General features: G+C 40.2%; 1 protein-coding gene across 8 annotated transcripts in view; it reads right to left on the bottom strand.

Annotated features, from left to right (window-relative positions):
- The window catches only part of agap1 (ArfGAP with GTPase domain, ankyrin repeat and PH domain 1), a 186,048-nt gene that overhangs the window by 79,432 nt on the left and 79,764 nt on the right, over positions 1 to 26,852 (bottom strand). For 6 of the 8 annotated variants that reach the window (XM_085152093.1, XM_085152091.1, XM_085152087.1 and 3 more), the window contains 6 exons: positions 19,672 to 19,730; positions 18,456 to 18,543; positions 12,958 to 12,972; positions 11,153 to 11,238; positions 10,849 to 10,990; positions 6,201 to 6,335 (listed from right to left, as the gene is read on the bottom strand). In XM_085152093.1, the coding sequence (XP_085008219.1) occupies positions 6,201 to 6,335; positions 10,849 to 10,990; positions 11,153 to 11,238; positions 12,958 to 12,972; positions 18,456 to 18,543; positions 19,672 to 19,730 (525 nt within the window). The remainder of the gene's footprint in view (positions 1 to 6,200; positions 6,336 to 10,848; positions 10,991 to 11,152; positions 11,239 to 12,957; positions 12,973 to 18,455; positions 18,544 to 19,671; positions 19,731 to 26,852) is intronic. The other 2 variants (XM_085152092.1, XM_085152089.1) reach the window with 1 other exon arrangement.

Raw genomic sequence — 26,852 nt, forward strand, 5'->3', positions numbered from 1 at the left:
GAGCGCTAACGAAGCATCCTCAGTCTGCACTCTGACATGGAGCAAAAAGAAGAAGAAGAAGAAGAGGAGGAGGACCCGCGTGTGTGTGTGTGTGTTGGGGTTCACGTCGGTATAATTAGGCTAATTAAATTAGTGCGCTGATGGACGAGGGAGTGCAGGGCTGTCACCCTTGTGCTCCTCCCCCCTCGATCCCTCACACAGAGGTCACCCCCCCCCTTGCCCCTCCCCTCTCTGACTGGACCAGGCTTCACTTCCCATTACAGCAAATTACACGTTAAACATGTTAAACACACACACACACACACCCACACACACACATGCATATACACACACACACTGAAGCCCAGCAGAAAACAAAGACGAGTGCAGATCACAGCACAGTTGATTCAACATCATTTCAACTCAGATTTGCGCTAAAATTTAACAATTTAAATTAAAAAATGCTAAAAATTGTAACCAATTTTATTTTTTTTTATTAACAGCATCATTTACAAAATCTTATTATATTTAGGAATAGTTTCATCATACTAGAAAAAACTTGGAGTTTAAAATGGTTTCTTATATGATTAATGTCCAAATGGTTTTGTGTAATTTTTAGAGCTAAAATGCAGAAACATAAACAGGTTCCAGCAAAGGTGTGAATGTAATTCTGCATTTTATGAAAGTTAAGTAATTCTGGTTAAAAGACGACATGCAGTTTAAACACAAAGGTTTTTAATCTTTTGGCAGGTTTTTCTAGTACTGACTGGTCCAATGTTTCAATATAACCAAACTCAGGAGGTGAAACATCTGAACTAGAGAAGCTGAAATGTCAAAAACTGACAGGTTCTCTCTCAGATGTGAATACTGTTTGGTTTTTAATGAATGAGGGTAAATCAATTTTAGTAGAACAAAATAACCGCTTTAAACATAAAAACATAGGTTTGCAGCATTTATGAGAAACATTTTAGCTACTTCCTGACATTATTTAGACACTTTGGTCCAATTTTTTTAATAAAACCACATCCGGGAACCTAAATGTCTCAAATGAATGTGAAACTTTTGCTACAAAATTGTTAGAATTTATTTTTTTTATAAAAATATAAAAGCTGTCAAACTGTTAAAAATAACTTTTTTCAGCAAAAATGCCCAAAATGAACCAGCTACAGTTCACATGTGATTATTATTGGATCTGTTGGATCATTAACAAATTACATTCTTACATGTATCCATATATAATCATACACGATGATATTCTTATGTGTTAAAATTTCAGGTTCATCAAAGCTTCGGTGGGTTGAAATAAAGTAAAATGATGGTTTAACGGCATAAAATACAGAATGAAACCTTCCTCCTCCTCTTCCTCACCCCTCCCTAGCTCAAAAAACGTCATTACAACAAGCGGGCCAATTATGTTTAATGCTAAGTGTTGTGGTCATTCATGCAACTTCCTCATCTCAGTGCCGCCGCTGCGACTCATCAAAGCCTCTATTACATTTAACACACACACACACACACACACACACACACACACACACACACACACACACACACACACACACAAATCAAGTCAAATCAGTGCCAATCAGCATTTCTGCACTGCAAGCTTCTGCCTGTCGCCATGACGCCCCAGCTGACTATGAGGCCGAATATGAGCATTGGGTAATTAAAGCCCCGCCCCAACTCCACCACTGGGCCAACCGGCTGCGATTGATGGCGACTGGAAGCGCAGCGAAGGTCACTAAAGCGCAATCGATATGCTCAGAAACATCAGCTCCATCATAAAGTGTGACCTCACCCTCCATCGACATGTGTGCAAAATGTCATTTAAATCAGAGAACAAGAAGAAAGTTTGCAGAATCGATCAATAAATAAATGCATCGATCAGCCTCCAATAACAGCTATTACTCTGCAGTTTTAAATCAATCAATCAATAACAGATATTTCACAAAAGTAAGAATACGGTGAAGAAAAGTGTGTATGTAGAGCACAAACATCTCCCACCAAACTCCATTCAAAACCTTCAGCATTTAAGAAAATCTGCTATGTAGGGTTTTTTCATTTAAGGTTTTTAATATAATATATAATGTAAAGTATTTTTCCTGTGTGATTAATTTTTAAATAATGTGTAAATAATTTTGAAGTATTATTTTTGTATAAATGAAACTTCCTGGTGATAAGATGACGTCTCAACTGGTTTAAGTTAACAACCACATTAAAGCAAGGCAACAAATAAAAAAAAAAAACTATACAAATTTAATACAAGTAGGTCTCAGACATCATTTGTTCACCAACTTCCTGTTTGTGTGCAGGCTTTTATTTTGTAAACAGGTGAACCAACAGGTGATACTGGGAATCAGCTCGACGGCAGCACGATTGTAGGTCACACAATAAGATAAACATTTACATACACACCATAACGTATAGACAGGGGTGTGTCCAAACACAAGCCAAAAGGTGCCCCTACCCCATATAAACCCATGATAACAACAATGATAATAATAATAATAATATTAGAAATAATAGTAATGATAAAGTCCCCATTGCTGTTTCACGCTCGCGTGTCTTCTTCTCTGTCTCTAAATGGTAAATTATACTTATGTTGTGCTTTTCTACTCTTACCACAAGTGTCATTCACACACACACACACACACACACACACACACACACACACACACACACATTTATATGAGCGGCTTTTTCTTCCCATAAACACGTTTAACATAACATCCACACACTGACACACATCGGGGCTACTCAGGGTTCAGCATCTTGCTCAACAGCCAGGAATCAAACCACCAACCTTCTTAGCTGACAACCCCACTTGAGCCATCTGTCACACATCTGACCGACACACTGCAGTTAAAGCGGACTCAAATTTAAACCCACAAACACACACACACACACAGTAAAAATATAAATACCCACTAACACAAACACGCGCACGCACTCAGAGCTGCAGGCTGCTGCATCGTTCTGCTGGGTGATTAGAAAACTGATTAATTTGGGATAATGACGAGAAGAATACAAGGAGACAGTGTCTCACACACACGCACACACACACACACAGAGTGGAATAATTAAGAGGATAATAAGGCAGCGTTTAGTGTGGAAAGCTTCCTCCTGGGCCAACCACACACACACACACACACACACTGCAGCTCTTCTTCTCTTACAATTAAAAAGTCTGCAGTGTTTCGCTCCTCTGAGGATTCGACTGTTTCCTGTGCTCGACACAGCGAGCCTCTGCTGCTGCTGCACTGCCCCCTGCAGGACACACTCAGCAATGACTGCCCACAGATGATGGACGAAGACTTGTGTCTGTTCCTTCTCTGGACATGCTGTCTCATCACACACAGACATACACACATGCTGCACTTTACAGGGACTTCATCCGCCACAGAAAGTAGTCCCCATAGATGAACTGCACTGAGCGTTAAACTATTTCAACCTGATTTGCAGAAGAAACTGATGATACTTTATTAGTAGTTCCCCTGAAATGAGGCGATGCTGCACAGAGGGGATCACCTGCCTCTTTTTCAGCTTAACTTCTGTTTCCTTACAGAAAAGTTTATATATGAGCCTAAGATCTGCGGGAGATATGAAACAAACAGGTTAAGAGGTGATCGTGTCACCTGATGTGATGACTACAAGCTAAAATTTACATATGAAATGCCCTTAAATCATTAGCAGGGCTTTTATTGTTAAAATTTGCATCCAGGATCAAAACAAAGCAATCAAACGCCTTATTTCATCACGCTCATTCCACCTTAAACCATCGTCAGGTTAGCTCTGGATTCAGCCTCATATCACAGCATGGTTGGTCACCTGTAGGCGGGTCAACACTGAAGAGAACGTCTCTGAAATCCAGAATCAGGAGTTTGAAAATGAAGTCTTTAACATCTCGGCTCCATCTCAGTACATGAAGTTTTCTGCACTAACATGCACTCTCTACCTCACCTTGACATATTTTTATTTCTGTGACTTTGATTGTTAAATGTCTGCTTCAGGCTTTGGTTAAGCTGTGAATCATTAAACAATCGTAAAGCGGACGACAGATTTCTTTGTCGTCATCAGTCAGAGAGCAAACCTGTAACCCTGTAAACCGAGCCTGAGCAGCAGAATCTGATCAGATCTGCTCAAAGTGAAACTCAGGTGGACGCGAAAGAAGCCAGAGGCCGTCAGAGTCGCTGCTAATTAACCGCTGAGTCCGTGTCATCCATTTCTCTCTCTAATTACAGCCGTTAACCCCGTGCCTGCCGACCGGTCGCCCGCCCGCCGCTTCATTAACGTCTCTGCTGCCTCTCTTCTTATTAATGTGCTCTCAGAGTGTGAAAAATGAGCCGCAGGGTTTACCATTTGCAATAAGAGAGAGAGAAAAAACTTTTCTCCTGAAACCTTTCTGCCGCTTTTTTGTTTGCTCCTGTTGATGATTCGGCTTCACAGATTTGTGTCTTTCTGTCCTAAAACTGTTGTATTCAGAGCGATCAAACATTTGAGAATGCTCCTGTTGAATGTCTGAAAGAGGTTCAGCACTGCAGTCACACAGCACAAAGCAGGATGGGTAAAAGAGTAGCAGCTAAAGGCCTTCGTCACTCATTGGTGATGTCAGAAAGCCGAACAAACGATCATCTGGGTGATTCAGTCCAATCAACCAAAGACTTTTCAGTCTTAGGCAGGCCTAAGATTTCTGTTATTTGGTAAAGGTCCACTCTACTACTGCTGCTGCTGGGACGTAACACAAGCAGCGGTGAAACATAACTGGGTACACATACTCATGTTGTAGGGCCAAGTTCACAGTTTGGTAAATCTTTGTTGGTGCAGCAGAAATAAATTATGTTGTCTTTAGACACTTTCACACATGAACTGGTGGTTTCCAGAAATCCTGTCTCGATGCATCCTCACACTGGAAATATAAATGAACGTGTTACATGTGGAGAGCGTGCAGGAGGCAGGACAAAAAGCTGAAACCACAGGTGCAGGTGGTTTTTCAAAAACAGCCCTCTTGGCTCCTGCCTGGAACGTCCATTATCAAATGATGTAAGACAACTTCACAAACCCAGAACTGAAACTCAGTAATGAGATGATCCTAAGTCTGGACCTCCATAGCGAGGAAGTCTCGTGCCAGGTGGCTTGAGGTGAACTCATGAACCCAGACGTGAAGCACAGCAGAGGTCACATTATGAGACTTCAGTCCAAGGAAGTCCAAAACCACATCCAGCAAAAAACAACTCGGGAAGAATTCATGAACACAAAAATTAAATGTGGATGAAGGAGCATCACAAATTTGGGCTTTCAGATCCAATGAATCACCAAGAAATTGCCTCAGACAAAATCACAAACACAAAGAAAATCACGGTCAGGACTCGCATCACAGTTTGGGCCCAGAAAGTCTAATACTCAACCAAACATCTAGCACCAAACAACTTAAGATGGCAGAGGTGGCATCATAAGTTTGGGCCTTCAGACGCAATGAACCTATGAACCAATACATGAAGAATGGCCGAGGCAACATTGTAAACTGGGGGCTTCAAACCAAGGAAGACGCCAAACATCAGGGGATATACTTCACAAAGCTAAAGATCAGTTACATTGAGGTCACATCATGGTTTGAGGCTTCTAATTGGGACTTAACTAAAGATACGTCACTTTTTGTGGCTTCTTCCCAGTAACTACACCACAGAATGACTTTAAACAGAGGAAATCCACCGTCAGAAATCACAGGTTGCTCTTGTTCAGTAAAGGTTGTTAAAATGTTTGTCAGTTACCTACATAAACACTCTGTCTTTGTGCCACTGTGACTTAGACACAGATCAGATCACATATTTATTCACTCATTTAATGCAGATGTGCATGCAGTGTCTGGGTCAGTCAGGACCTTGATGGCTCCGGACACTCTCTTTCTCCTCCTCTTTGTCCTTCCTCCCGCTGTAATGTCTGATTCTTTTATTAATCCCGTTGGGAAATCGTCTCTTTTTGTAGCCCCCCACCTTCCTCCCCCCGCTATGATAAAACTTAATTGCTGTTCGGTTTGAGCTAAATAGCTGAGCGGGTCCATTTAAGTCTTAATTGATGTGTGATTAAGAGCGTTCGAATGGCTCCGGCCGGGACGTCGAAGGAGGAGGAGGGAGTGTGCCGGGGAGGAATGTCACCTTCCCAGAGGACTGGACTCTGGTTTCCCGGTCGTGTTGGACACTTTTCCCTGACAGATGGCTGCTTACCGTCCTGGAAGACTCGCTCCACGTTGAGGCCGTAGGTGGCGCAGGTTTCATAGTAGGTGCATCGTTTGAGGTCGTTGGAGAGCTTCCTGGCCCGGGTATCGTCGATCACCCTCGGGTTGGTCGAGCTGATGGCGTCTGAGAGGGAAATGACAAAGAAAGAGCTTGAGTCTAACTTTAAATCCACATTTTACAGTAAAAGAAAGAAACTCAAAGGCACCAATCTATTTTTATTCAGGCGTTTACCCTAATGTAGGTATATAAGGTGTCATAAATATAATAAAAGCTGTAAGACTGACTCAGTCATGTATTTTATTAGATTTCTGGCCTTTAGATTCAGAAGGAACGCCTCCACATCAGCGCTGTGGCTCATGAAGGTGAAAAGAAACAAGAGCCCAGACTTTAACGAGGAAAACTTCAGCAGTACTCTGGCGCCATCTGCTGGTTATGAGAGTAATAAGTACGTTTGTATTAAGCTACTTCCAAGTGCAACAAAATAGGTAATAACAACAGCTCTAGAGAGGACCGGCTCATGCAAAAATCTGCCAAATAACATCTATTAATAATATTTGTAATTATTTATACGAGTGTATTTCACTTTAAGGAATGAACGCCTCCATGAACAACACTGAGGCATGCTTAGAATTACTTTAAAATGACTCCGATGTCACTGGAGGTGACAAGAAGAACCTGTCCTGTGTAGGGATGGGTATCGTTTAGGTTTTATCCGATACCGGTGCCAAACCGGTACTTTTGAAACGGTGCCGGTGCTTAAACGGTGCTCAAACCGGTGCTTAAAGAATGGAAAACACAAAATTGGTCCAAAAACCTCTCATGTTCAGCTGTTTATTTGTAAAAAGATAACAATGTTAGTCTTTTCTGCAGGTATAGGGCATATATGGTATCACTCTGGGCTGGAAGCAGTGCTTAAACAATGGAAAAAAACACAAACTTTGTCCAAAAACCTCTCATGTTTAGCTGTTTTCCACTTTTTCTTCGGTCATTTTAGCCTTTTTGGCCAGGGTGAAGGGAGTATCTGCCATCAAACAATAAGACAGCCGCATGTAGCTATGATGGTGTTTGCTAGTTCACGTTACATGCATTAATTTAATAACGCGGTTAGCTTACTCAACGTAAATTACACACGAACAACATTAAGCTACTCACGCAGAGAAGAACGGCTGCTGCTGCCATCATCATTTCTGCTACACTGGCAGGGCTAGGTTCATCGGATTTAAAGTGTGACCTCCTTTGACAGTATCAGCTTAAAGCACTTGTTGCAGGCTGCTGAGTTTGCATCTTTTGCTGTTAAGTACAGCCAGACTTTTGACCGCTTTGCCTTGGGCATTTTTAATCTGTAGCTCTGCTCTAAAAGAACGTATGTACCTGGACCCGCCTACTATCCTCGAAACGTAAAATGAAGTGTATCATTTCATACCAGTTGGTGGCGGTAATGCACCTTTCAGTTGTTTGCCAACCGCCAATAGAAATGTAAGGAAGAAGAAAGTGTATCACAGCTCAGGAAAAAAAAGCACCGAAATAAAGCACCGAAATGCGCGCTGCTTTTCGGTCTGGTTACTACCGTTTATGTCAGAACCGGTGCCATGATGGCACCGGATACCGGTACCCATCCCTAGTCCTGTGTTTAAAGACGTTTCCTCCTGTTTTAATGTTTGAGGGACCACATGTGTCAAAGTAATTGCTCCTATTATCACTGTGCCTGCCTCTGTTTTAATTAACCTATCTGCTAAAGAATGTAGAACCAACTCTTAGATATGCTGGCTGTTAAACTCAACATGGGTTCATGTTGTTTTTTTCAGGTGAACACCAGGAAAAAAGGATGACAGAGGCAGGCAGATGTTGTACAGGTAACTTTAACTGCAGCTGGAAATGAATATCAGAATGTGGAAGCGGCGTCCTGAGAGGATTTCAGTGATTACACAAACACTGGGTCTTTATTGTTGCTCGTTTGTGGAGAATATTTGTGCTCTCTGGTGTTTCTCTCCACCTGCAGCTTACAGGGACAAACTCAGTGAGACTGTAAATACATTAATACATACAAGATTTCAGCTCAGTAACAGCACAGCAGGACTCGTCAACATAGCTAGGCTTTCATTGTTTTTTTGGCTGACTCAACAAAACCTAAAACCCCAGCAGGAGATAACAGGTATCATGATGGTGGTTTTCATCTTTCTTTGTTATCTGCTTCAGGCTCTCTTCCTCAGAAAATCATCCCTATGAGTGCCACCTACACCAATCAGACATGTTAAAACTAGAGATGGACCGATCCGATATTACGTATCGGGCCGATACTGACCTAAATTACTGGATTGGATATCGGAGAGAAATAAAAAATGTAATCCGATCCGAAGTATCACAAAATCACCTCACAAAATGCGCTAATTTGGCGTAACCCAGCTCAGCGCATTGGAGCACTATGTGTCACGTGATAGAGCGACTGTTGTCTGCGAGACCTGTCGTTGGTCTGTTGGAACATTTGGAGCCTCGCTACATGCTTCCTAACCGGGCATTTCATCTCGGCGAAAACTATCCCAGAGAAGTAAAACAAGTGTGTAAGTTCATCCCTGAATGTTTGCATAGTATTTCCACGTTAAGTTAACAACTGATATATTGAGCCACAGCTGGACTGGCCATTGGAGTTCCATATTGAGATAAAAAGGAAGCGATTTGTCCCGGACTTCAGCTAGAATTAAAAAATAGACACAAAGCTGGATTTATTCTGTCTTTGCTGCACAGTTGCATCTACTTCTCTCATTCACTCCCCCTTCCTCTCCTGTTATTACTTCAAACATGAAACTGATCAATGATCAGCTGTCCCGTCTTTCTTGTTTGTTTATCGCCCACTTTGCGCTAGAAAGAGGAGACCAGCGGATAAACAACAGCAGCACGTTTAAACTTGATAAGCTGTTGTTAGAATTTATTTAATATTACTTTCTAGTATCAGCTGATGTTTGCTGGAGCCACGGCTGTAAAAGCTGCTGGTCATGATATCCGTTTGGATATTTGTTGAGAGGGAAACATGACGATGAAACCAGGAGATGTCCTTACTGAATCATCAGAGCTGAACAGGTGATGGAGAAACAGGTTTACCTTTTAGGTGACATGAATGAGTTGAAGGGAAGTTATGAACTGTTTCTGAGAGACAAATAACACCAGGATCATTTTCTAAGTAGCTGACAGCTGGTAACTGTGCAGGGGCGGGTCTAGCAAAGTTTTGTCGGGGGCCAGGTTGGACATTAACAGGGAAAGGGGGGCACAAAGAAATACTTTTCTTTGTTATGTCATTTAAAAACTTTGAATAAATAATTATCTGAATCTTACAACAAAAGTGGTCATCTGATTAAATGTATAGAAATCCATTATTGCATATAGTAACTAATAAGTCTAATATACCCTAGTAAGCTATAGTACTTTTTTCTTTGGAAAGGTACCATCTGTGCAGTCTGTAATTCTGTTGAAGATGTTGAATCTATTTAATTATTGTAGAAAAATAATTGATTTCTGTGAATTTGTTTTACACTTGCATTAAATTAAAGGTGATTACATTGATTAAGGGCGGAGGGTTTTAGGTATTAGGTTCTCTAATATTTTTGCTAGGAGTTGGCAACCCTATTAGTTAGGTAGGTAAGTACTCTATAAAATACCAGAATAGGGAGGATGGTGTAGGTTTAAATTTATTAGATTGATCAGTGTTGCTGAACTATAAAATGTTTTGGGCGGAGTGTATTTTTTGCATACAGGTATAACAGAATAGCTTCAGTCTCTTGTTTTTTTAAAACTTGAGTATAAACTTATACAAAATGCAGCAAGATATCTATTTAAAAAAAAACAGTTTTATTGATTACAAAATGCGCTATATCGGATTCATATCGGTATCGGCAGATATCCAAATTTATGATATTGGAATCGGTATCGTGCCATCTCTAGTTAAAACACATTCTTCCAGCAGATAACCTTTATCAAGTTTATTAAAATCATGCTGTAAATAAAAAATGTGCTGCTTCCAGATGATTTTAAACCCAAACAGATCATTACTTTATTGGATTAACTGATCCATTAAGAGTAAAACAAATGAAAATGCTGCTTTAAAATGTCCAAACAGAGGAATAACTTTCAGTTCAGACTGATAATAAAGACAAAACTGTAACGACAAAGAATTATTCATGTCCTTTGACGTGCGGATCGGCCAGCGTTCAGCCTAAACACTCTACAAATCTACTGATGTTTTCCTGCTGTGTTCATAGTTTTATGCTTCCTATATCTGGATCTATGTAGAATAACGGCAGTTTGCCGGGCAGACATTTTTTCTAATACTTTTATGAGTGCATAAAATGCAAATAAAGAAAAGGAGGAATAAACCTAAAATTAACAGCAGCCACAAAATGCTAATCAGAGGCAATGAAGTCAAGTTTACAGCTGCAATTAGGATTGTGCACCACTAGGTGGTAGCAAAGCTCTAGAAAAGTGGACTGTCCAGAGAGAAAGAGAGAGCTTCCTGCTAGGGACTAAAAATAAACCCCATCAAGTAGCGTTTTAAACAATACAAAGATTGGGTGTTTATACAGAGGTGTGTGTGTGTGTGTGTGTGTGTGTGTGTGTGTGTGTGTGTGTGTGTGTGTGTGTGTAGTACCTTGTGTGCCGACAAGCACCAGTGGCAGGTCAGCGGTGTTCCTGTAGTTGGCGAGGCGGCTGAAGTAGTGATAAACAGTCTGAAAGCTGATCTCGTCCTCCAGACTGAAGACAAATATGACTGCGTCCACCCATAACGCAAACTGCACACACACACGCATACACACACAAACAAGGTTGTAAATTCAAACTTTATTTAAAGCATAAAATCATTATTTCTCACAAATATCAGCCTAACAAAAATGCCGGGCTCTCTGGGCTCACAGTGTTCTCACAGTCTAGTCTGAAGGAGGTGCAGTACCCACCTGTGCCTCCGGGGGGCCTCCTTCATCTCTGATGAGCAGCAGGTGACTCTGACCATCCACTACAATCTCCTTCTTAAAGCGCCCGCCTGCAGAAAAGACACACAGGTTACTAACAGCGATGCCAGCGGTGGGAGGAGGTCTGATCTACGGGGAGGTGGAGCCGATCAGCTGATCGAGTGTGAGATGATGAACGCTACACAGGAGGCAGGTGATTGGACAGGAAAGTAAACTAATACATATGGGGGAATGAGGGAGATAACCAGCAGCTGAGAGCGAAAAACACTAAGGGTTAAAAAAAAAAAAAAAACACAAAACGGGGTAAGCCATCTTTTATGTACAGTCTGTGGCTGTGACCACATTTAAGCAATACGGAAGCCTCTCAGTGTCTTACACTGCTCTAAAAACCAGCTTCAAACAGGGTCAGAAGTCGAGGGGGGGAAGAAGGAGGAGCTTCCTGCTCCCACCTGATGTTCTGCTGTAACAGGTGCCTGCAGATGACTGAGGACCTGGAACATCTCATCAGGAGCACTGATGATCCGACAGCTTCTGCCTCTTTCTACCATGAACTTGTGCATTTTGTTGTGCTCTGACCGTTCATCTCCGGGCTTGCTGCTGCTTTAAGAAACTCCACTCTGACACAAATATAAACAGCAGTGTGGCAAGTCACTGTGGGAACGAGCGTCTCTTCCTCAGCATTTACAGGAAGTTGCCGGTGTTATTTCGGGCTCTCTCTCTCAGCTGGATCAGCTGATCTTGGGATGGCGTGGCCGAGCTAGCGCAGCTGCAGTAATGACACACTAGATGTTTAGAGAGCGGCGAGCACAGGAAGTGGACATGTTTCCATCACTTGCCCTTTCTTTACCCTGACGTTAAATATTTGTGTCAAGAGGAGCTGGTTTTATGTGAGAGGGGCTTCCTGCAGCCACTGCCTTTCACAATAAAAGCCCTCAAAGCTTCTGAGGAGTGCATCAACACAACTTATGACAGTGGATGTCCATCTTTTATTTACAGTGTGTGTCTGTTGTCATTCTGCGATGAGTCCAGCTTGATAAACTGATTACTACCTTTAACATGTAACTAATGTCTTCACTGATCAATACAGCCATCTAGTCATCTTACTTCTGCACCATTATAGAAACAAACGTACGAAACAGGATCATAAACACAGCTGACTGATCCACACATGCAATTAAAGAAAAGTCTCCAGTGTTACGATTTTCTCTTTAATCGGTTAATAGAATCACTTATTGATTCTTTAAAGACAAATAAAAAGTCATAAGTTCATCCTTTGGAGTTTAAACAGGCAGAAAAAGGAAAGTGAACACTGATTTAATACTAAACATGAAAAATGGTTCACTAGCGATCTGAAATTAATCTAAGATTGTTCACCTTTTTTGATCAAGATGGAAGAAAATCAGTGAAGCAGGTGAACACGATGAGGATGGAGACAAGAAAAAATAATGAAAAATAATGAGGGGGCGGAGCTACACATTCAGTCGCAGCAGCCAATCGAGTTCAGCTTCAGGTTCAGCAGCTGGAAGCATTAAATAATCCAGATGTTTCAAATCTGACTTGATGAAATTATTTGTACAAACATGTAAAAAAAACAAAAAACAAAAATGAAAGATGAAGCAGTCAAATCTCTGGAGACGTGCAGCGTGATGTTTGGCGGTTGTTTGATGACGTGGAGATGAGACGCGGTGCTGAACCCGAGCTGATCTCAACGTGCTGCTGTCTGAACCAATGAGGCGATGGATCGAAGGATAGAGGGATGGACAGGTGAAGGAGAGAGGAAGGATAGTTACCTGCATCCACGTCAGCTATTGTACAAGAGCAGTCCCGAAGGAAGAAAGAGGAAACAAAAAGCAAAACAACAACCACAGTTAATGCATGCACAGTCCAATCAGGAGACAGCGAGGAAGGTGTTTGAGAGAGGTTCAAAGAGAGGACACGAGGGAGAAGAAGAAGTAGAAAGAGCAGTAAAGAACAGTACACAGTTTCATTTGCAGTCAGCTGGAGATCAAAGCAGTGAATAAACAAACACGTAAACACGAGAAAAGCTCAGAGAGGAAGAGGAGGACAGAGGACAGAGGTGAGAGGAAGGATGGACCGCTTTCCTTCATGAGTTTGGGGTCATTTAAGTCACTGTCACCACCTCGTTACAGCAGATTTATACAAAGACGCTGAGTCATTAGACATTGCTGAGGTCACATTAATCACTTTCAGCAAACTTGGAGCTGAATGAAGACGTTTGGATTTCTTTGCCATTCTGTAAAATGCTGAACGTGTTTTCTCTGTATGAGTAATGATGTGGAAGAGCCAGCGGAGTACAAAGCTTTAACATGCTGCCCCGCCCCAGCATTACACTAAAGATACTTAATGGCAGCAGGAAATCAACCTTAGACTGTTTTCATTATGAACTATGTTTTGGGACCATTTCAGAGTTTTTTCTTTATGTTTTTTTCTAAATGTTTTGAATTGCATTTGGACTGTTTCAGATTTACAGTTTACTTAGTTTTCAGTTGTTTGAACTCGACTGTATTTAGAAAGTTTGGCTTTCTGAGTTGTGGTTTTGGTGTTTTGGGGAGTAGATTTTTATTTATTTATGTTTTTTTTTTAAAGTTTTTTCTGGCTTGACTTTAAGCTGCTTTTAGACTCATTTAAAAACCGACTTCGTTCTACATTTTGATTATGGACTATTCAGGGACATGGTTTGGAAGATTTTGGACTTTAGTCCTCTGATTTGGGTCTGTGTTTAAACTGTTTTAGACTTACTAGGGACTAAGTTTTGTGCTGTTTGAGTTATTTGGGACTTGATTTAAGACTTTGATTTTGGGCTGTGGGTTGAAATTATTTTAAAATTAATTTTGGACATTTTTCAGTTTGGGATTCTGATTTAGTGATCTGGTTTTTGGACTTACTTTTGTGGTGTTTAACCTCGGGACTTCAAGACTTTGATTTTTAACTCTTTAGGGGTTTTGTTTGGATGATTCTGAAGTGGGTTTTGGTTTGACTTAAACTTAATTCGGGACTTAGTAAGTTTTGGATTCAATTTTGGAATATGTTTAGGACTTCTTGTAAATTTTTTAGGTTCAGATTTGAAAATTTGGGGAGGTGATTTAATCTTTGCCTCGTGTGGTGGCCACCATACTCACCTGTCACTGCTTAGATTCCAGCCAGAGACACTAATCCCGTTTGAGATTGCGCCAGAAAAGTTGCCCAGCATAACAATCTGCCAAATTAAACATGCAGAGCGACCCACTGTGGTGACCCCTTATGGCAAGAGAAAAGTTTTTATGGGCAGGATTAAATCTGAGGTTTTTAAATACACGTGTGTCTTCTATGACTCCTTGATGCTGAGAGCTGCAGATTGTCTTTCATGACTGGATGTTCAGAGCTGTACTCCTGCTCCTTCTGGTACGATCACTGAAGAATAAATAATAATAAACTTTTGGGGTGTCACCTTCTTTTCTGACAAATAGCAGACTGAACCAAAGCTTCCCTCTGCACACGTCTGTGTAAACCTGACAAAAACAATAATAGAGTAATAAAATAAAACTTAATGACTGTTCTGGAAAGATGGGACTGGAGACTTTGTTGATGCCTCCCAGCGTTTCTTTTTCCGTTAAAACCACGAGAACAATAGAATCTGTGAATGATGTTTGGCTGCTTGTGAGAGCGGCAGCTCCTCAAACCATAGTCAGCAGCATTAGTTTGGTGGCTGTGGGTGATTTCCCAACCATAGCTCCCCTCTCTCTCCCTGTTGTAATGGATCCCATGTGCTGCTGTACAAACAGTCTCAGTCTGACTTTTTCTCAAACTATCAGTGCTGCTTCTGCAGGATTTCACTCTCTGCAAAGTGTCAGAGTCTTTAGAAATAGAAATAAACCTGGGCATTTCTGACAGTCCTTAAACGCACCACAGAGGTAAATCTGGGCAACCTGCATGTTTTTGAGTCAGTGATGAAGCTTTTTTTCCCTCTGCAGCAGCGAGGCTCCAGCCTGAAGCCTCAGAATAGTTCTGGTCGGTGGCTTCGTGGCGCTGCGGTTGCCTCGCCGCTCGCAAGCCACCAACTCCGCTCCCAATCAATCGCCATGGGAATCCAGGCAGCCGGCGTATTTTTAGATCCGAGGAATTTCAAAACAGCTTTCCCCCTTGGGCTGCTTTTATTTCTCTGTGGTTATGCAACGATTTCAGAAAAGCTTTTTATCTCCTTTTTTTAAAATTTAATTGGACTTGAATCGCCGCTTCCTCGACGGGCAGTGGTGCCAAGTAATTCGATAAAAGATATGGGGGAGCCGTTGTTTGAATGTGGTATGTGGACCTGCTCGAAAAGCCGTGTCGTGTTGCTTTTGGCAGTGCTGTGGTGTAATTAAGGCGGGAGGCCGCCGGGCATTTAGCAGCACGACACTGAGGAGAACGTCACCACCGTGGAAGACTTTCTCATGTTTTAGCGTGAAGTTATCTGCTCTGGGATTCCCCATCGCCACCAACTCTCTCCCAGCTGTCTTTGCTCTGCTTGTAGTTTTTTTCTTTTTTTGCTTTAATGTAGTCCCTGGGGTTCCCTCTTATCAGCTGACCTTCGATCAACCTCTCTGCAGGCGTATTAAATAAAAAAAATAAACCTCCTCCTCTTCCTGCCTCCCACACTTCGAAGTCTCTCCACAGAGGGACCTGCAGCTAAAATTGGTCTGCGGGCTGATTTCGGGGTGGGTCCCCACATAACAACATAACAAAAGCAGCAAAGGTTTCTTCCCAAATAAACCATGTTTGATGGTTTTCAAGGCTTTAAATACACAAAGAGGTCGGCAGGGGGTAATTAGCTGCAGCTCCACAGCGGACCCTCAAAAGTAGCCAAAGTACTTCTTTGACTCTCTTCAGTCTGAAGACTTCTGGCTGCAGCTATGTGCGTTGCTCAGCAGTTCACAGCATTTTTAATTAGACTGAAAAATTCAAAACGTTCTGCAGAGGTTTTAAAGTAACGGAGTTTCATCTGGTCAGACAACTTAAAGCTTTTAATGTGAAAGGACAGCGAAAAGAAGGGTTTTGAGCACTAACGCAACTAAAACCAAAACAAGGAAATAGTAAAGAAAATAAAACTTTCTTTAAAAATATGTTAACGTTACTGAGCAGAGACGCGAGTTTTGAAAATATTTATTGAAATATATTAGACTGATTTTTGACTGCTTTTAGACTTTGTTTTGGGGTGTTCGGGACTTATTTTGGGTTCATTAAATTGGACCATGTAAGAACTAATTTCAGACTTGGAGTTTGGTCAACATTTTAGACGTTTTTAGAGTAATTTGATATTGATATTTTGATATTTGATATACAAATTGATGTCAACAAATTTGGGCCTAATTGTAGACTTGTGTTTGGATTGTGGTTTTGACCTGATTTTTGGCATTTTTTGTTAATTTTGGAAAATGGTTTTGGACTAAAATGTACAGTGAAAAGATTAAGAACAAAAAAGATAGAAAACCCCCCCAAAAAAAACATTTACAACAATAAAACGTTCAGGCAATCATGGTAGGTAAAAGTAACAAAGAAGAAATGAAATAATATTCTTTTGTGTTTGTTTGGGGACTTTATGGACCTGGTCTGGGTTATTTAGAGTTTATTTTGGACTTTTTATTTATATATTTACTAGTTTTAGACTGTTTTCAGACTTGATTTGAAGCTGTTATAAACTTTTGATTTTGATTTAACTATTGGATTTTCATCCTTTGCATACTCTTTTAGCTCTTTTAAAAACCTTTTAAAACTTGGTGTCACGCTTCATAAATATATATTTTTAGTTATGCACGAAGGACCAAAACTGCCAAAATTAAAAAAAGAAATAAAAAACACTGATGCTAAAAATAAATAACTTGCAAAATAAATATAAAGATGAGTAAACATAAATGCAGCTGCAAGTTGAATTTAAAAGTTCTAAATGTAATGACGCACTCATGTATAAATAAAGACAGATAAATAAACAAAAATGGAAAACAGAAAAAAATAATACATACGAAAAAAAATATTTATGTCTCATGTGAAAGACGGAAATCATTTTTAATATTTTTATAGGTGCATTTAATGGCATAATTTGTGTTATTGGCTTGCTCATTTTGGCAAGTTTGGTCCTCCATACCTGGCCATTGATTTCTTTATACAGGCAGAGGTATCGCCCCTGTTAGTTATCAGAAAGATGCCGTTTTTTTGTTTTTTTTCTGAGGGAATAAAGAAGCGTTTTTGCTTCAACTAAACAACTAAACTCGAGCTTAAAGCTCCTCACCAGTGGTTTGAACTGTGAGTTCGGTGCACCACCTCTCTGGACTGTAAAAGGATGAATGAATGAAAAGTAAAAGCGCTGCAGCGTCTGTCGGTGTGATTGATAAAGGAAAGTGAGCAGAAAGTGCCTTGGCTGTGCGTGCAGGATCCCTGAGAGGAAAAAGCTCATGTGCTGAAATATTAAAGCGGGTTTAGTAAAGTGGGTCTGTGCCTGAGGACGCTGCCGTCCTGTACAGTAACAGTGTGTGTGTGGGCAGCTTTAATATTACATGAGGAATATGGCCGTCCCTGCAGGGCGTGTGAGCTGAGACACCGGAGTAAAGTAGGGCTTTATCTTTTCCCCGAGACAGAAAGTCATCTTTAAAGTTTCATAAGTGATTCTGGGTCAGCCAGCAGAGAAGTTTAACCTTTCGGGTCTTCACTGTTTCTCAGATATTAAGCAGCTGAGCGCGATGTTATGCTTAAATCACTTCTTCTTCACTTTTTAAATCCACGCTCACGCCCCGAAGAGATCAAACTTGTTGGTTTTTCAGTAAGTAGAACAAATATCTAATTAAAGTTTGACTTTTTAATGTCACTTTCTGCTGTTTTCATCTCACTCAGTATTCATTTTCAGTCATTGCTTATATTGATATATTTTCCCTCTAACAGGCTGACAGATCGGCATTAAACCAGCAGATCTGATCATTTAAAGCCTCCTGCGGTGATTCAGCTCCATCTCAAACTCTACAAATGTTTATTTGAACCCAAAAAACCACTTCAGCTTTCTCCCGAAAGTGGAGTGAAATCTCTTTTTAATGCGACTTGGAGAGCTTCTGAGCCTGACTGAGGAGCTTTTTTCGCTCTTCTGGTTAGGCCTGTGCTGTAAGGAGGTCGTTAAATGACGTTTAATCCGCTCATTATTTTCTCCTCTGTGTTTTAGAGTGATTCAGTCTGAGAAGGCGGACGACTGCTCTGCCATTTTATTAGAAGAAGAAGAAGAAATAGCAGATCCAGCCAAACAAAGACAGACATGCTATGATGTTCTTACCCTCTGGTGACTCCTCCTGGACATACGTTCCCGTCAGGTATCTGTGGACCAGCGCTGACTTACCACTGGCCAGATTACCCACAATGCCCTGAGGGGGAGGCAGAAGGGAAGTTAGCATCTCCTAAAACATTCAGCAGACTGTAATCACTCCATCAACAGGAACTCATACTGGTTTTAAAAGTTTTCTAGTGTTGCTGGTGAAGATGATATAATTCAAGCACATGGAGCTCTTACTGTTTCTGTGAGTGGGCAAACAAATGCTTCAGCAGGAATGAAATATGAATCAGTTACTCGCAATTTTTTATTTGTTAGGCCCATAATAATCTCAACTTAAATTTTAGTTAAATGATAATATTGACATTTTACTCTAAAAATATTTATACATTATGTGAATATGTAACTTTTATCTTTAAATTTTAATATTGTGCTATTAAAGCTTTTTTTTTTTTAGTCCCTAAGTTATATCATAATTTTGACATTTTAGACATAAAATGTAATATTTTACTTTTATCTCTGAGCTTAATATTTTGGTCTTATAGTTTTTATACTTAACGTAAATATTTGACTTTATTTTGACATTTTGCTTTTAAAGTTTGCTTCTCATGGTTGTGATGTATTGTTTGAATTTTGATGTTATAATCTCACAACTGTGACATTTTACTTTCATAATTTTGACATGACCTCATAGTTAATCTAATCTAATCATTTTTACTCTTAAATTACATTTTCAACATGTTTTTAAACTTTTATCTCAAAATATTTAACTTATGAAATTTTAATCTCACAATTTTAACATCCATCATTTATTTTATTTTTATTATTTAATCTTCAAAGTTAAAATGATCAAAATTGTACATCTGTTTGGTTATCTTCGTGTATTCACTTCTTGTAGTGTCCTAAAGCCTGCAGGTCAGGAATCGTGAGACAGAAGTCCAGGTCGGGTTTTTAAAGGAACTAAACCTTCAAAATAAATACTTAGAGCACCTTTACATTGGCTGCTGTTTAGGGGAGCAACTCAATCTCGACATTTAAAAAATAAATCTCTTAAACATAATGTTTCTGAAATTCTTGTGTTTATTTATCTAATTAGTTAGTTTTTGTTTGTTGGGATTTTTGTTAAGTTTTGGCAGGAAATGATCTCCGTAGCGGTACGCCATCCCGCTGAAGCTTGACTCTTGGACAGGTGACCCCCTCCCCTTTAATGCTCTGAACTCACCACTTTGAGCTCGGGCACCGTCCGACTCAGCGTCCACTCCTGACTGTTTACAAACGCATCTGAAAGACACAAAGAAAGAAAAAACACACATTATTAAACTGTGAGGAACATGTGATGCCTTCAGGAAAAAAAACGGAATTAAAAATGCCCGATGGAGTAACGAGGCAGCCAATCAGCTCCTCCTCAGTGGTGTCAAGGGTGACAAAGAGGAAGACGAGACTTGTTAAAGCTGACAGACGACCAACACCAGGCCAGAAGTCACAGCAGACCGAACACGATAACAGGACACGATCAGAAATACCGTCATGGTACAGAAGAACCATGAAGAACCACAGCTGAGAAAATACAAAGGTTAAAAGCAACCAAAAATAACACTATATAAAAACTTATAAGACAAAAAGTCCATTAAGAGGGGGATCAACTTACATTAATCTATATGTTCTTTAAGCACTTTAATCTTAGAATCAATCAATCAAATGTTAGAATCAGGAAATAAAGACAAAATCAGTAGATGAGAAAATATTTGTATTCTAAGTTCTTCTAAAGGTTCCCCACAAATTAACTCCTGCAACCATCTGAGGTGCCGAGTGTCAGAGGTCATGGGAAATGAGGAGGGCGGAGGCCAAACGATGTCAAACCACACACACACTTGCACTGTGTGTGTGTGTGTGTGTGTTATTGGAGTGCGATAATGTTGGTATTATCAGGGAGGTCGTTTCCACTCACACTGCACAGACGACTCTCTAACAAAAACACTCTGTGGTTTTAAAAACACACACACACTTTAAACAGGACAAAACACCAGCAGTGAGAAAACACAGGCCCGTGGACCAAATCTGGGCCCTCCCACTGAAAGAATGCGGCCTCTTACAGAGAGCTGGGTTTGTTTGTTTTCTACAGTCAGCTAAAAACCGTACAGTAAAGGTACTCTAACACACCTTTAAAGTATTCAATATGGGGCTGTAGTTCTTTAAGTTCTGTTATCAAATAAATAGAAAACGTTTCAAAGCCTCAAACAAACTTTACTGGATAAAACACAACAAATAAAATCAAAATATTTAAAGTCACATTTAAACTTATGAGCGTTTCAATCCTGACATTTGACAGGTAATCTAGAACAAACTCAACATTTTGATTTTATTTCATAATTATGTCATTTTCATATATTGAAATCACAAAATTGGGACATTTTAATTTCATCTATATTTTCATCTATATTGAAACTAAGTCATAATTGGCATTTTAATCTAAAAATATTTCTACTTATACAACTTAATTTCAATACTTTGACATTATCATGTCTGTGGTCACATATGGGGACTTTAAATCTCTTCAGTCTGCATAGAGATGTGTGACCTTTAACCTCAGAGTTTATCATTAAAGAAGCTGTATTTCAGTAACTGCTGATGAACGCCTTTCATAAAAAAGAAAACGTGAGACGTCCAGATGTTTTCTGTAGCCGTCATCCCACCGCAGGCTCCTTTAAAACTGCTGGACTCTGAGACACCTCGGGCTTGGCGTTAAGTAGGCCAGTGGGCCAAAGCCACTTAGAGCCTCCAGCCCCTCTTTACTAATTCATCTGCAGCAATCTGTGTCAGCCTGCAGACCCTCAGACTACACAGTACAGACAGGAAGTGCTAAAAGCCCCATGACACACTGGTTTTCTAACGGACTGATACCTGAGACTCACACTGACAGTTTTCATTACCTGGAGGATCATTTTTAGGCTGTGCAGAGTGTGTGATGCTCCCTATGCAGGAAAAAGACTGACAGAAAACTAATAAATATCTCAATAAATTTATTTTCTTTTGATTTAGCTGGTTTCTGATGTTTTAATGTAGTTTCTTTTTTACATTTTTGTCTCAATTCAGAATTTTAACCTCCTAGGGACCTGGCATCCACATATGTGGACAGCACATTTTCGGTTGTCTAGACCAAAATACTTAATTTTTCTCTACAAGGGCCTGATGTCCACTAACGAGGACATCATACTGCCACTGTTCTAACGCAATTTAAAACTAATGTCCTCACATGTGGATCTCATTTTTCTCAGAAACAAAAATTAGGTAAAAAGCAAAAATCTAGTAATTCTTTGTTTTTACATTCATCAGGTCCCAATCAACCCAAATAGCAAAGAAAAATTAAAAATGTATGCCATGATAGTTTGGGTCTTAGGAGGTTAATCTCCTCATTTTAGCTTAAAAACCACTGACTTTCCACCACACAGCATCCTGACTGCTCCTCTTTCCTCCCTTTAATGAGCCCAAACTGCTGTTGCCAACATCTCATCTGTCTGGAAACCATCCAGAGAGGAGCGTCTCGATTGGTTGGCGGGCACACAGAGGGGGACATTGTTCACCCACTCAACAAACGGCGGCCTGTGTCGGGGCCGACCCCTCCCTCCCTGCCAGGCAGGATGTTGACCCAGCTGCTTCCTGTTTTCCATCACAGCCCTCCAGTTCCCCTCTGCTGGTTCCCAGTATGATGCACCAGCAAAGCGAGGAGATGGTTAGCAGCTGACGAAGCATCAGCTGGTGGTTGAACTGGGAGGTGAGGCCGGGTTTAAAGGAAGAAATACGACAGCTTCAGGCTGCACTGATCTACTTTTGGAGCTGATTTGGGACTTTTATTTACGCCTGAGAAGACCACTGACTAACATCTGCACAGCGATGATGCTTTGTCGTGTTTTATGATGACCGCCCTTAGCTACGATCTGGTATTTTTAGTCTGCTTCCAGGCTGTCGAGGGGTCGTCACAGAAACAGAAACACAAATGTCGACTGAACGAATCTGCGCTGCAAGAAGAGGGAAAGTCCAGATGAGATGAAGCGAAAGCATCTGGGAGCGTGTGGGAGGAACACCTGAACTCAATCAATCCGTCAACGTGTCGTATTTATGAGGCCGAGAGGAAGAGGGAGACAGAGGGCCTCGCTGTGGGTGGATGATACGACTCCATCACGGCCCGACTACATGAAGGCGGAATCTCCAAAATTAGGTCATGAGTTAGAAACCCAACACACCTCCTTTGCTCCACTACAGCTTCACGCTCAATAAAAGCAAACATCCACTAAGTGATTTATTGTTCAGCCACTTAAGGGCAGAGTGAAAGGTTTATACCACCACAGGACACTTTTTTTTTGTTCTTTTTCTGATGTAGCAAGTCGAAATTCTTGATTTCCAAGACTCTCAAGCTTTCTGAGATTAGAAAGTTAAAATGATCAGATAAAGGTAGAATCATGAGGTAAAGTAAAAAATCTGAGATTAAATTGTCAAAATTATGAGATGGGTTCATCACTGATTGTGATTACTGATTACAAAGTACTCCAGATTATGGAGTATGAAAGACCTCACTCACCACACTTTAAAAGGAAAGCCTTTTTAACATGTAATGGTAATGTAATGATGGTAATAGGCCTGGGCTATATCATACTGTTCACGATAATACCGGTGTAATGTTTGGCAACGATAAGAAAATGAAATGCGCATGCGCAGTGCCTTTGTTTACATACGCACATGGCAGCGACGCAGAATGAGAAGAGCGAAAGTGGATTGTTGAATGAAACAGATGAACCAGAACTGGTTTGTAAAAATGCTGCAACTGGTTTGGCTTTCATCCGTCAGATACACAACAAAGCACTATTTTTGGTAGAGCATGCTAGCGGGCCGTCGTTATTACCGTGTTTTTTTGGAAAATACGGCACACTTAAAATCAATCCTTTGATTTTTCTGAAACTCGACAGCCGCACCGCTTGATGGATTGTCGGAGCATTACGGCTATCGTAGGCAGGAGCCTCGTGGAGTGATACGTACTGTGCTTCAACATAATATTACCATATTGTGTGTGTATAACCTCTTTTTAAGTTTTGTGGATATTATACATGGTTATGCTGAGGATATGTCGGCCAATTTCTACTGGAGATGCCTTTTGGTTAAACTGTCAGCAAGAAATTTGCATTTGCACTGTAAAATTTTATATTATATAATTTTATTTTATATAACTTTAATGCACTTAAAAAAGCTGCTTGTTTAAGTGAAAATACATTGATGGGTTTTTTTGCACTAATAAAGTTGTGGAGTTGCAAAGTATTTTGTCTAGTGTCAATTATATCGTCAGTTATATCGTTATCGCAAATTTTCAAATGCATATCGTGATAAATATTTTGGTCATATCGCCCTGCTCTAGATGGTAATAATATGATGTAATAATGGTTAAGTTTTAAAAGCATGTGTTTTGACCTTGGATTGGATTATGTGGAAATGCAACACAAGCAGACTTTGCTTTATTTTAAAGTGTCATGGCTTTTTTTTGTTAATGGGATAAAATATGACAAAGGAAGAGAAAGAAAGGGTGGACCAGATGACAAGGGGGAAATGATTAAATGCTAAATGTGCTGCATGTTTTAACCCAATCACATTTGAAGGATGATTAGAAAAACATGTTATTCTTCCACCTGAATCAAACGGAGGAGAAAAGAAGAGGACAACAGGTGAGATATGAAGGGGAAAAGACAACAGATGGAGTGAAACAGATGGACGAAGACCATGGGAAAAGGAAATGGAGAGCTCCTCTGCTTCGTCATCACTCAGGGAGGAAAAACTTGGAAATGAGAGCGAGCATCATGGGACTAAAACTCTCCTCCATCACTCCATCCCTCTGTGCAGAGAAAGAAAGGAAGGAGGCCTTCAAAGTGAGGCGTCAGGACTCCTGGCTCTCTCCAGAATAATCTCCTTCATTAATTCTCTTTCATTTCACTCGTTTGTCTCTATTTTTATGCTCCGCTCTCCCTCAGAAAGATGGGGAACATGTATGAGACGACACATCTTTGTTTCTCTTTATAAAGAGGAATTGTTTAACTTCAACATTTACCTTCAGTTCCGACCTTCAACATGAAGAAGCCAAGGTCGTTTAGCTTTCTAGTGATACACTTTCAACACAAAACTCTCAAGAAGCCACGTCTCTTCAATAATTCAAACATCTGAACTCTATTTGAACAACCCTAAGTATCAGAGTTTTAAGGAATAAAGCAAGAAAAATTATCTCTAAGAGATGGCTGTGCCTCAGGAACTCTAGAACTAAACCAGAACCAAAGATTTTAGATCCTGAATACAAAGAACTAAAGAGCTTTAAGCTATCATAAATACAAGCTACAGTCCCTTAAACATAAAATCTGCAGACTCCAACAGCTTTCACCTGAAAGAAACTAAACGAAACCATGAAACTGAATCCAAGATCTTTCCCTGGATTCAGATTGATGAAATGATTGGATTGAGTAACGGATTATTTCCTTCTTACTTACTCTAGATTGTATTTAACATCAAACTAAACACGCTGCAGACTTTCGTTTATGTCCATCCTACCAGTTAGTTTTAAAGTAATCTATGTGAGGCTGATGTTTGAATGTAAAGGTCAAGGTGTTTGTAGTTCTAGTATTAAATCACATTTTGAGCATGATTGGGTTACATGCAGGCTAAAATGAGCTAGCCTAAAATCTTTCATCTAGGTTTTTGAATAATCTGGACTGGCAAACATTTTAACCTGTAAATTTACAACGAAAATAATATGAGAATAAAGCAATAAATTAACAAAATTGAACCTTCAGAAACTGTTTATTACAACTGTATGACTGCCAACCTTTATGAAGTAGAAATAAAATCAAACATTATTTGAATAAAGTGGTAAATCTATGAGGAAAAGCTCAAATATTTACAAGAATAAACTCCCAGATTCAGTTGCAAAGAAAAAGTTCTCACCACTTTACAAGATTATAAACTAAAAGATTTTTCCCAATTCTTGATTTTCTAAAGAAAATTTCTGAAAATTAGGTGTACATTTACAAGAATAAACTCACAAATGCACAAAATAAAACTTGTGCTGGTACTGATCCTGAATGTGGCAGTGATTTAGGAGCTACCTTTTAATTGCAAAAAGCTTATGTAAGGAGTAGTTTAAACTAAGTTATAAACAGTTGTTGAAACCAGGTCCCGAACCTTAACCTAATGAATAAAAAATCTTAACGCTGACTCTACTCTAACTTTACGGACTTTAAAGCAGCAGTCCCCAACCCCCGGGCCTCGGACTGGTACCGGTCCGTGAGTCGTTTGGTACCGGGCCGCGAGAGTTGAGGCTCAGGTGTGAAATGTATGGTTTTTCAGGGTTTTTTATCGGTTTTCAGCATTATTTTGTTATAGTTTTGATCGTTAACTCGGTTTTCCTGGGTCTTTTCACATGTGTTATGAAAAAATCTTCTGTTTATCGGTACCGGTACTAGTTTTGTTTTGTTGTATTTATCCGCGACACCTTAAAGGCCGGTCCATGAAAATATTGTCGGGCACAAACCGGTCCGTGGCGCAAAAAAGGTTGGAGACCGCTGCTTTAAAGGCATTTTAACCTGATCCAGAACTCTTTTAATCAATGAAAAATGCAAACCTGAAGGCAAAAAGCAAACAAACTGCTAAACTCAGCCTCAGTTCCTAAATATTCCCTCAAACTGAGAGACATATTTGTGCTTTTCAAAGGCCACACCACGTCAGTGAGTTTAGATGAAGGCAGCTGGAAGACAGAAACATGGCGACAGAGACACAACAGCAGAAAACAAGATAACAAAGACAGGTCTCTAAGATCTGAAAACCTGCTCCAACAAGGTCTCCGAGTCGCAGCTGAGGTCAAACTGAGGGTTTCAGACAGGCACAGCGAAAAATACGAAAAGGGAAATGTAGAGTTTTTAAAAAAAAGACAAAATTAGGCAAATAAAAACAGCTGGGCTTTATTTAATATTTAGACGTTTTGTCTTGGATTTTAACACCAACAGAAGTGCTACGATTACAGCTCAACTTTATCCACAGAGACAGAGATTTTGTGCTTAAATGAACTCTAACAGGACAAACTGAGATCAGCCTGTTGTCAAAACATTGCGATTCCAGACTGAAGCTGACATGGACGAGTTACCTGGAACACAACTGAAACTGAGAGCGCTCCAAATGTCTATAAAAAGGCAGAGATCTGCTCAGAAGGGACAACAAAGCGAGACAGTCGGGGTATAAATGAGGTGCGCCTCGGATGGTAATCCATCTGGAATTGATGTTGGCTTCAGTCAACTAAACATTCAGAAGTTTGGACTCGATAAACCAGCAACACAAAAAGAGTCTGGGCCTCTACAAAGACTAAAACCAGCTCTCTGCTGG

This window comes from Neolamprologus multifasciatus, chromosome 23 (assembly GCF_963576455.1).
Source record: "Neolamprologus multifasciatus chromosome 23, fNeoMul1.2, whole genome shotgun sequence".
In the NCBI taxonomy this organism is placed as follows: domain Eukaryota; kingdom Metazoa; phylum Chordata; class Actinopteri; order Cichliformes; family Cichlidae; genus Neolamprologus; species Neolamprologus multifasciatus.